The 11,608-nt window shown below is 51.0% G+C and overlaps 1 protein-coding gene across 1 annotated transcript; it reads right to left on the bottom strand.

Moving 5' to 3' along the window:
* Positions 1-424: 424 nt before the first annotated feature.
* ECRG4 (ECRG4 augurin precursor) lies at positions 425-10,216 on the bottom strand. The gene is made up of 4 exons (XM_065927308.1): positions 9,739-10,216; positions 5,077-5,124; positions 2,991-3,148; positions 425-798 (listed from the first exon to the last, which is right to left on the bottom strand). The coding sequence occupies exons 1-4, from the start codon at positions 10,160-10,162 to the stop codon at positions 640-642; spliced, it is 789 nt and encodes a 262-aa protein (XP_065783380.1). The 5' UTR covers positions 10,163-10,216; the 3' UTR covers positions 425-639.
* Positions 10,217-11,608: the final 1,392 nt, after the last annotated feature.

Raw genomic sequence — 11,608 nt, 5'->3', positions numbered from 1 at the left:
AAGTATATTCTTAAATCTTGGATTCATTAGACAAGGTTTAATTTCTTAAGGTAAGTGAAGCTCTGAAATCAACTGAACTTTAGTGGTTTTTATATTACCCATTTTTCCTCCCTGATGATATTAAACAGGTCCAGCTCTGGCTCGGGCTATGGAAGAGCAATCAAACTTGCAAAACCACATCAATGATTAGATCCTCCAAACTGTGTTCTGTGATCTTAAATAATTTCCAATAAATTTTCTTGCTGGGTTTTGCTTGTTTGCATTTAGTGTGGACTGAATTCTAACACACTGAAGACCCCTGCTCCGTCCCATGGCTTGGGATGGTAGGGACTCTTGAAGGGGTCACACTCGGTGCCTCTGAGAGGTTGAGAAACATCCAGGGAAGGAAAACTCACCAGCTCAAGTTTCATTCAAACTTTCAAACTCAGACTTTTAAACAAAATGCTTTTATTTCTAGTTTTAAATGGAATGCAGTGTTAGGAACTTGCATGGACTCTCGAAAGGCCTTTATATTCTCTGTGTTAATGCTTCCTTTCTGGCCAGAGAAAGCAAGTAGGGAAGATGGGCCAAGACCAGACAGGGCAGACACAGCCCGAGTGCTGTGCAGAGCCCACAGCCTGAACCTGCCCAAAGGGGTGGTCAGTAGTCGTCGTAGTTCACGCTGGCTCCGTGCCGGAAGCTGTGGGCACTCCGGGGGCCAATGGCCGCGTCCTCATCGTAGTGGCGCTGGTAGTAATCGTAGTAGTCGTGCCCATTCCGATTTCTGTTCAGCCAATAGCTGATGTCATCCTCAAATTTCTGGAGAAGAGGGTGAAAAAGGATGGGATTAAGGACACCATTACCCAGAGCACATCTTACTGGTGATGTTTCTCTGGTTCATTCATTGTCATTCAACAATGAATGACCCCTAATAGAATAACTCCTGCAATAAGGTCCTACTGTACAGCAAAAGGAGGAACTATATTCAATATCCTGTAGTAACTACAAGGGAAAAGAACCCAAAAAAGAACACACACACACACACATATATATATATGTGCGTGTGTATCTGAAACTAACACAACATTATAAATCAACTGTTGTTGTTCAGTCACTAAGTCATGTTCGACTCCTTGTGACCCTGTGAACTGTAGCATGCCAGGCTTTTCCTGACCTTCACTATCTCCTGGAGCTTGCTCATATTCATGTCCATTGAGTCAGTGATGTTGTCTAACCATCTCATCCTCTGTTTCCCCCTTCTCCTCCTGCCCTCAATCTTTCCCAGCATCAGGGTCTTTTTCAGTGAGTCAGTTGTTCACATCACGTGGCCAAAGTATTGGAGCTTCAGCTTCAGCATCAGTCCTTCCAGTGAATATTCTAGGTTGATTTCCTTTAGGATTGACTGGTTTGATCCCCTTGCAGTTCAAGGGACTTTCAAGTATACTTCAATAAAAGAGTACTTCTCAACTGTACTTCAATAAAAAATAATAAATAGTACTTAAAAAAATACTTACTCCTAGCTACAGCATCCCTGGGCCAGAGGTCAGTTTTAACCAGCAGGTGAGCATTGCTGAAAGCCTAGTCCCCAAAGGCATATGCACCCCTTCCTTTGAACCCCTACCTGTGAGTTCTGAATATACCCCAGACTTCAGCATTCTTCCCTTTTTTGGTAAAGAAAGCGGACATCTGCACAATGCAGTAACAAATGGGCCTGCCCCCAGCACTGGATGTCTAGTGTGGCAGACGCTGACCCCCAGTCCTGCCTGGGCTGCTGCACAGGCTGTGGGTTTAGTGAACGGTGGTGAACAGAATCACACTGCAGCCTGGTCTGCATGTCTGGTGGTGACTCTCTCACACCTGTAGTGACGCTCAAACAGGTCTGGTGCGCTGACTCAGGCCACAAACACTGACCATGTGGGCACAATTCCACCCTCTTCATCTGCTTGGCCTGGGGCTCTGACATCCACCGACCTCAGCCACCCCACCAGTCTCTGCTTTCAAAAGAAGATGGCTTGCTTGACTCACAATACTGCAGTTTGTCACAAAGTATAGTAGCCTCATTCTTTGGTTTTCCTCATTTTATAATCTTGTTTGAAGTTTTGCTTTAAAATATTTTTTTTTCAAAAGCTTAAAAAACATTTTATAAATACAGAAATAATGCAGACTTACATTTTTAAAAAAAAGCATGGTGAAAAAAAAAAGCATGGTGGCAGGGAGACAAAGAGAAAGGGGCTATTTCCACTGCCAATTCCTACTGGTGTCTGGACGCATGTCCTTCTAATCCCATCTGTGCATATGTTAGAACCTTACTGGATCCTCACATTTACTCACACTCAGATAAAACCATACAGATACGGTCAGAGGATTCCTAGGAAAATCAGACTTTCTCTGAATCTAAGTCCCAGCCTCTCTGGGCTGGGAAGTCTCTGGAATTCTGCTACCAAACCCTGATGGGAGGGAACCCACTGGGCACAGCGGGGTGGAAAATTCCAGCCAACACCCTTACACCTGAGGGTCACCTGGTCCAGTGCCTGGCAGCTCTGGCTTTGACTTCAGAGCAAATAACAGAACTTCATTCTCTGCCTTTCCCTGCATGCACTCCCACCATCTGGTGGGAATCCAAGCCTCTCCCCCACCCCCCTCAACCTTCATCCCCCCAGGGAGAGCCAGGCCTCTGCCCCCCAACCCTGCCCTGGAGGAAGCCAGCCTCCTTTCCCTCCGCTCCACCCCCAACCCCCATGGGAATCCAGGCCTTTGCCCCTCAACCCCCATTCCCTCAGGAAGATCCAGGCTTCTGCCACCTCACCTCCACTCTGCCCTGTGGGAAGCCAGCCCTCTGTCCCACCCTCCCTCAGGGATCCAGGTCTCTGTACCGCCCCCAGGGGATCCAGGCCTCAGCACCGACCCCAGGGGATCCAGCCCTCTGCACCGCCCTCAGGGGATCCAGCCCTCTGCCCCGCCCCCGCTCTCCCAGGCCCCGCCCCTCCCGCCGAGGGAGCCGGGACACCCACCGCCTCGTCGAAGCCAAGGTATAGGAAGTGCTGATACCACTGCTGCACCTCCGGCCTCGAGCGGTCCCACAGCTGCCGCTTGGGCCTCCTAAGGCTGCTCAGGAACTCCTTGGCTCTGCTCTCCTGGACAGCCACCGGGGTCGTAGTGGGAGCAGGGGCTGAAACGAGGGGTCCCCCCACCCCCCACCAAGTACAAAGATGATTTCTTTCCTCACTGGGGTGAATCGCTCTTCCACATCCCCTCCCACCCCACCTGGCAGGAGATGCTCTATCTGGCACATCCTTCCTGCAGGACGCGGGTACAGGGTGGGCTCCCTCACCAGGTCCCACCCTGGGCTCTGGGGTAGCCAGCCCTGCCTTCTGGCCACTGCCGTATCACAGGCCTGGGGTTGGGGCAGGAACCGAATCCAGCTCCTCCTCTGCAGCCCCTGGCCACACCCAGACCCAGGTCCGGCCCTGGACAGGGGCTGGTGCTTCCCTGAGGGCTCTGCTGCCAGGAAACCACGGTGTATCCAGTGCTGCCCGGTAGGTGTTCACTGTCCGAGTAAACAAGAGCCCTCTGGGCCTGCATAGGAGTCCAGGGGAGAGAGAGCTGGCTGGAACAAGGGGGTCATGGGCAGGCCAGCCAGGTGAGTCCAGCAGGGGCTGCGGGGACAAGCGGTGCCACCTGGGGTCCCACTGTGGGACCACTGACAATTGGACTGCCTCTTAATAGGGTGACCCTTGCTTTCCCACGGCTTCCCCGAATGCCTTCTGTCTTGGGCTCAGTGCTCAAAGGGCCCCACTCCTGCAGATACACTCAGGGAAGCTCTGGGTCCTGGGCTGGCCCTGCTGACCAGCCCTGAGCCCCTGTCCCCTCATCTGTGACACTGGATGGATGATCTTTGCCTCGAGGTTGGCATGGAGGCCATGCAGGAAAAGGAAGTCAAGTGCCCTTGCATCCTTGCTCATGTGGGTAAATACCAGCACGTTTGTATTCTCACCGCCTGCTCGTCTGGGCATGTCCTTCTGGGCCTGTCACACTGTTTCACACACAGTAGGTCCTCAATATTTGTTTCTTGGCTTGAGCTGGATAAATGCTGAGGGTGTACACAGAGGAGTCCTGATTTTCTTGGTCACTTTCTCTCTGGTATCCCTTCCACAGGTGGCCCTGCCAGAACTCCCATCGGCCTTGGTAACCCTGGGAGATGCCTGCCCAGCCCAGGGAAGGGGCCGGCTGAGGGCCTGGGAGGTCAGGGGTGGACCAGGGCCTCAGGAGAGGCTGGAAGAGCTGGGGAGATGCGGGGAGCCCCTCTCCATGCTGAGAGGGGCCGCATGTGCTCAGCAGGTGTGTGTCAGGTGGAGGGGGTCACTGCAGACCCCCTGGGAAGTAGCTGCATAAGCACCGGGGCCCCACAGCAGGGAACAGACTTCAAATTCAACTCCCTGGAGCCCCATTAACTCAGGAAAAGAATAAGTGGTTAAAAGTTCACCTCAGAAATGTAGTCTTCATTCTAAGGGACAGATAACTTCCTGTTTTCCAGGTGAAGATGCATGTTCCAAAGGAGAATGGTATTCTCAGGACCACAGGATGATGGAACCCATTACAGGGCCCAGGACTCACCTGCATGGCTCCCAGACTGTTCATGTGCCACCACCACTACCTCAGGCATGTTCTTCACAACAGATGTCAGCAACACAACGAACGGTCTTTCTGGTTAACCCCCTTCCAAGGGCCACTTGGGTATGGAGGGCGCCGACAGCCCACTCTGTGCTGCCCCAGGACTAAGGCTGTGTGTGCTCTAGACTCAGGCATGTGCTCTAAAGGGCATCAGCGTTCTAAAACAGCCTTCACTGAACACTGCCGCTCTGTTCCTTTTACTTCTGGATCTACACTGACAGCTTTTAGAGAAGCATTAACTGGCAATAATATTTATCTGATGAAATACCGCACTGCATCCCCACAGACCCACCCTTTCTATCTGCTAACCTTTTAAGGAGTAAACACTTTTCATTTTCCAAACAAGCCTCCAGTGAACACATCAACATCCCCGTTTCCCTGCAACCCAGTGAAGAATGCCCTCTTATCCATGTAGGCTGTATTTACCTTCTCGTTTCCGAAGCATCAACTTGAGTTTGTTTCCACTTATGCTGCCTAAAGGAATGAAGACAGAAATCATTTCAGGGTTGTACTGCACCCTTAAATTTCTCACATGCAAAAATCCACATTGGAAAAAACTCATTTCATGCCCCTCTCCTGCTTTGGCAACTTGGTATCCAATGCTTGCTGCATTTCCTGTTGTGTAGAAAAGGCCATTCAGTCTGCTGGTTGCTCAAACTGGTGACAAGAGCTATGCCTGAACAGGACACTTGGAGCTACTGGAGACCATCTGAACTATTCCCTAGGAAAAGTAACGTTGTCCTTTGAGCCCTTCTATCATAGTATTCAGGCAGTCACCAGGAGTTAGAGGGAGAATAGATACATGTGTATTGCATGCATGGCTGAGTCACTGTATTGTTCACCTGAAACTGTCACAACATTGTTATCTGGCTATGTGTACATGTGTGTTCAGTTGTTCAGTCATGTCTCTTTGTGACCCCATGGACTGTAGCCTACCTGGCTCCTCTGTCCATGCGATTCTCTAGGTAAGAATACTGGAGTGAGGAGTTGCCATTTCTTTCTTTCTTTTTTTTTTTTTTTTTTTGCCATTTCTTCCTCCAGGAGATCTTTTCAACCCAGGGATTGAACCCTGGATCAAATCCTGCATTGGCAGGCTGAAACTTTATCACTGAGCCACCTGGGAAGCCCATATTCTAGTATAAAATTTTTTTTTTAATTAAATAATATTCAGGCAGCTATCTGTCATATGTACCTGCCTGCAGACTTTACTTTTTGTGGTACAGTCTACTGAATAGTGTCCCCCCAAATTCATACCACCCAGAACCTCAGCGTGGGAACTTATTTGAAAATAAGGTCTGTGCAGATGTAATGAGTTAAGGATCTGGAGGTAACATGATGCTGGGTTTAGGCTGGGCTCTAAATCCAATGACTGATGTCCTTACAAGAAGTGACACCACACAGATGGCAGTCATGAGAAGATGAGGCAGAAGTGGGGTTTCTCCACCACAAGCCAAGGAACGTGCCTCAGTGCTCTCAAAAGTTTAGCCCTGTATTGTTATTTGTCCTGACTGTCTTATAATCAAGCATCACTTGTACTATTTACTATTGTTAGTATTCAGATCTAGAGGTGTTTATAACCTGCCCAATCATTTAATAGTAAATGATGAGTTTGATCTCACGGAACGCCCCCTCTGGCCCGTGAGCTGGTTTGAAGACTGTGGAAGCCTCTGGTCTCTGAGTGCTACTTACAGGAATGAGGCTTGTCCTGTGGAGGGGGAACCAGAGGCCCTGGGAGAGAGACCAGCCCTGTAAAGACTGATCAGAGCATCCTTAGGTGTATGAGGCACAGTCTGGCCCAAGGATGGAGATGGTGAGATGGTGGTATCCATCCTTCGGCAGGCCCTATCCTTCCCACCTGTGGACCAATTTGCAACTGCAAAGGTATGGTCTTCTGGGAATAGGAGCCAGAGCTCCGGCCAGACTTTCAGAAGTGTGTGGGGCCCAAAGAAGATTAAGAGACTCTGCTTAAAGAATTTATTATGTAGTTGGGGAGGAAAAAACCACATTTGTAGCCAAAGGTCACAAATTGGCTGCTCACCGCTGAATGTGACCTGCAAGTGTGTTTTCTTAGGTGCCCCGTGTTCACAGATTTAGTATTTGAATGTTTCCAGACCCAGGTCACTTGGCAGACCCCGGGGTCTGTAAATAGCACTTTACCTCTCAAGCCCCTCACAGATCTTTGAATTTGGGTGTCTCCCACCTGCCTTTAGAATAGGGAGCCAGGTTTGGGGGGAACTCTAGGGATCCCACTGCAAGACGAGAACACAGTGGAGCCACCCTCATGTCTTCAGAGGAGGTCTGGTGTCTCTGGGCAGTGGGCTAAGTGGGCAGTGGTCTGAATTCAGAATTATCATCTACACTTCCAGTCAGTCTACAGAGATGTGGTTGTTTAAAAAGCAGGTACAATTTTAGGCTGCATAAATTAAAGGAGAGCGTCTTGAAGAAAGGAAATACTTGTCCTGCCTCTGTTTCGGCTTGTCTCTGATCAGCCCATCTCTTTACTCTTTGGTTCAGGTGCTAACATGTGCAGAGAAGGCAATGGCACCCCACTCCAGTACTCTTGCCTGGAAAATCCCATGGACAGAGGAGCCTGGTAGGCTGCAGTCCATGGGGTCACTAAGAGTCGGACACGACTGAGCGACTTTACTTTCACTTTTCACTTTCATGCATTGGAGAAGAGATGGCAACCCACTCCAGTGTTCTTGCCTGGAGAATCCCATGGACAGAGGAGCCTGGTGGGCTACAGTCCATGGGGTCCCATAAAGTTGGACATGACTGAGCGACTAACACACATACACACAAACGCACACATAGATGTTTAACTAGAGGGAACTTTTGGGAGCAGAGCAATGGATGGCAAAGGTGCCACTGGGCCATAGAATAGGGTGGGCAGCAAGCTGCCAGCCCTGGACAGCCACCCAAAGCTGGAGCAAATCACCAGAGAAGCTTCCCATCCAGAGTTGCTAGAGGTATCTGAGCATCAGTTGTGAGTCAGCACTGGGGAGGCTACTGCACAGGAGGGTCAATTAGACGGCGTGGGACCACTTTCAGTCTGTGCTTCCCTCCCAACCTCAAGAGCCAGTGAAGGAATCTACATTTGTCAACATGGACAGGGCACGAATCTGAGCATATTTTAGTGTCTTAATACAATGAGTCTCTACTGACTCAGAGTAGCCTGCCGAATTAAGTACCACCCCTCTGTCTGTCTTCTGTAAGAGCACTTTAATACTGATGAATTGAAACAGACATTGGAAAAGTGAAAAGTGTTAGTCCCTCAGGCGTCCCCGACTCTGCGACCCTTTGGACTGGAGCTTGCCAGGCTCCTCTGTCCGTGGAATTCTCCAGGCAAGAATGCTGGAATGGGTTGCCATACTCTCCTCCAGGGGATCTTCCCAACCCAGCAAATGAACCCGGCTTTTCTGTATTGCAGGCAGATTCTTTACCATCTGAGTGGCATTTGCACTGAAGCTGCAATTTCTCCCAGCAAATATGTGTCACTACTACCTCAGAAAGGTGAGCCCCATCAGATTCAGCTACACAGCTGAAAAGGGTGAACAAGTCCTAACATGATAAATATCAGCAATGCCATGGTGCCAATTACTACCCGCTGAACTGTAAATATCAATGCGTGAACGTGGATACCACAGTAACTTTATTTGAAGAAAGGAATAAAGAACAAAGGAGCTGCAGTGGGGTTTGTCTTGTAGCATCATGAATTTCTACCCCAACACCACTGGTCACCATTTCCAGGCTGTGCTCAAACGCACTCCTGAGTTGATCAAGTCAAGCTCCCTGGCATTCCCTCTCCCAGGGTTTGGAATTTCAAGATGCCCCCTTTGAAGCTCTTGATAAACTGGTCAAGAAAGGGCTATGGTCCCTTTCTCCGTTAAATTCTTTGGGGTGTCATAAAATCACCTTGGGGACTTTACATGAAGATTTTCATTTGGTGTCATAAGAACTTTTACATTCCAGCTCAATGATCATAATATTTTAACCAACTCATATCATTGCAGTCTTGGTACAAATGAAATAAAATACAAGTCCTGAAAAGAATAGATTTCTAGCTAATGTCCGCTTGCTGTATTCAGATGTGGTTCTTAAAATGGGAGGAACAAGCAGGAGGTGATAAATCAGGTGATGGGGAGTGATTGACTGGCCTCCCCTGTGGCCCTAAATTAGAAGAGCAGTCACCCCAGCCCCTCAGTTGTGCTAATGTCCCCCAGGGCTCCCAGGGCTCCCCTGCCCCATGTTTGCTGTTCCCCACTTGTGCTGACCACCCAAAACACAGATGTTCAGCATCCAAGGGGGTCCTGCCTTTCCACCCACCTTGCTTGGCTACTTGGTGGTGCAAGAAACTTCAGTCTCAGGTTTTTGAGCAGGTCACCCTCCCACCTTCCAGACCCTGCGTCTTCCCAGTAGACCTGGGGTCACCACCCCACCTCTCACACCCACAAAGGCACCCCTGCCTGCAGGAGGCCACTCCTGAGCCATAAAAGCTGGCAAGAGGGAAGATAGCATCAGGGTGAAATCTCCCTAAGGTGGGCTCTGTGGGCTCCCAGGGTTCAGAAGTCCACACCCCACCCACTTCATCTGCAGCCTGTGTGTGAATGCGCGCATTTTCTAGGGAAGGAACTGGGATTTCCAACCCATTCAAGAGGGCCCCCAAGAAGTAGAGAAGTTGAAGAATTTCTCCTTTCAGGGCTTTTCCCCAGCGAGTGAGGCCCTGCTCCTGCTCGCGCAGATTTTCAGGCCTGGAACTTAACAGAGCCGAGGCGCCGGGAAGAGAACCCCTGGAAGGGACCCTGGGGATGAAGGCCCTTTGACTCCTCTGAGTTCTGGGTGCCACCTGCCTACAGCGCCCACTGCACCCTGCCCCTCGCGTTCTGTCCAAGGCTCCTCCGCATCTTTTCCCAAGGTAGTTGCAGAGACCTGAGACCCTGCCCTTGACCCTGAACTCTGCCACTTCCCACCTCGCAAGGTCAGAATCCAAGACCGCTTTCAACTCTTGGCCCTTGCCAGAGCTCGGGATGCGCGCCTTGGTCTCCGCGCCCTCCTCTCGGCGTTAGCGCCGTGGACTCGCCCCCTTACCTGGGCCCACGCACAGCAGCAGCAGCAGCGCCAGTGCGGTCATGACCAGGAAGGCGGGCCGCGCGGAGGAGGTGGCCATGGTTGCAGCGGATGCGCGGGAGAGAGATGCGCGCGCCTTGGCCACTGCGCGGGAAGGATAAGGAAGGCGCTTGTTTTGGAGGACGCGGCGCCGGCGGACTGCGCGCTGGAGAACTGCGCTCGACGGTACTGGACGCGCGGGCGGTCCCCGAGTCCGGGCCGGGGCGGGACCCGGGAGGCGGGCGCTGTGCAGACGGGCCGCGGGCCAAGCGTCCGTGCCAAGTCTCCGCGCCCCTCTCTCCGGCCGCAGCTCCTCCAAAGCCGCGGGGCTGCCGGCACCAGGGCCGCCAAAGACCGCGGGCGAAGGGCAAGAGAGGTCCAGCTGCCCCGGGAAGGGCCGCGTCATCCAGTGGGGGAAGGGCAGGGTGCTCTGAGGGTCCCCGCGCAGGCCTCGTGATCTCGCCACTACCGGCCCTCCAGACCACAGTCCTCTCCCCTGCGCATCGCGCGCCCTGGCCCCCCCCAACCCGCTCCCTCCCTCCCGCGCAGGCCTTCGGAATGTGCTGGCTTTCCCTCGCAGCTCTAAAGATGCCTTTGGCAACTCTGTGCTTCGTGCTGTGTAAGTCTCCACGCTCTGGGCTCAGAGCTGCATTCCAGGAAAACATCTCGCTCCAGAGACTCCAACAGACGAACCTTTCAGTAATCAGGAGAGGGTGAGCCCCGCAAGTGTTCACACGTCTCCATCGTGTGCCCCATGGACGCACACTACAGGGGCACCCGGTACCCGCGTGAGGCCAGGGGAACTGGAACCGGCTCCACCCTCCACCCCCCGCCCCGTCCCGGACCTGTGCACACGCGAGGACCCCCGCGGGCGGCGCGGCTTCTGGGAACTAACCCCTCTAGGCCCATCTACACTGCGGCCACCTCTCGTTTAACACCTTCACACCCTGTACTTGTACCAGTGGCTCACCAGGTAAAGAATCCGACTGCCAATGCAGAAGAGAGGCGGATTCGACCTCTAGGATGGGAAGATCCCCTGGATAAGGAAATGGCAACTGGTTCCAGTATTCTTGTCTGGAGAATCCCATGAACAGAGGAGCCTGGTGGGCTACAGTCCATGGGATTGAAAAGAGTCTGAACAAGGACTAAACAACAATATAATACAGAAAGGTGTGCAGATCAAATATATAACTTCACAATAGAGATGTTGCTTGCCGGGGTTCAGCCTCGGCAGGATCCAGGGGGTACCCTCAGGATGAACGGCGTCGGTGAGAGAGAGAGGACACGTGAGACTAGCCTTGATAGGGCCAAGTCTGTGTTTTACTTTTTGACAACCGGTTTTATACCCTTTCACAGAACATTTTCAAGGTACAAGATGCTTACTCATGATTACACAGGATTAGTATTACATCATTTTGTTTTTTAGGAAAAGCAGGATGTTTTTGCTTTCTAATTCTATAGTAATTCTTAGCACATGATCTTCTGGCCTTGGGGGCATTAACATTTTATGCACGTCAGGTGAATGTAAACCTGTTTTCCATTTTTATGGTGACCTTAACTGAATGGTGGTCTCATAGGGAAATAGTACAGAGTAGAATTATATCCTTGTTAATAAAAAAGTTAATGTTTCTGCAAAAGTTGTCAGTTGCGTTTATCTAAGAAGTTTACCCCATACTGACTCTGCGACTTTGGTGAGGCAGCTTCTGCTTAGCACTCCTGACTGACAATTAACAACCATCTCATTGTTACCACACTAGGGCTAAGTTCTTATTTCTCTAGATCTTTAACTCTATTAACAATGGTTTTTACAACACAACCTTAGCACATTAAAGGCAAAAATACAGCAAGCATA

This window comes from Muntiacus reevesi, chromosome 3 (genome assembly GCF_963930625.1).
Source record: "Muntiacus reevesi chromosome 3, mMunRee1.1, whole genome shotgun sequence".
NCBI classification, from domain to species: domain Eukaryota; kingdom Metazoa; phylum Chordata; class Mammalia; order Artiodactyla; family Cervidae; genus Muntiacus; species Muntiacus reevesi.
The sequence above is the reverse complement of the archived record's forward strand: the minus strand, read 5'-3'. Positions and strand labels throughout refer to the sequence as shown.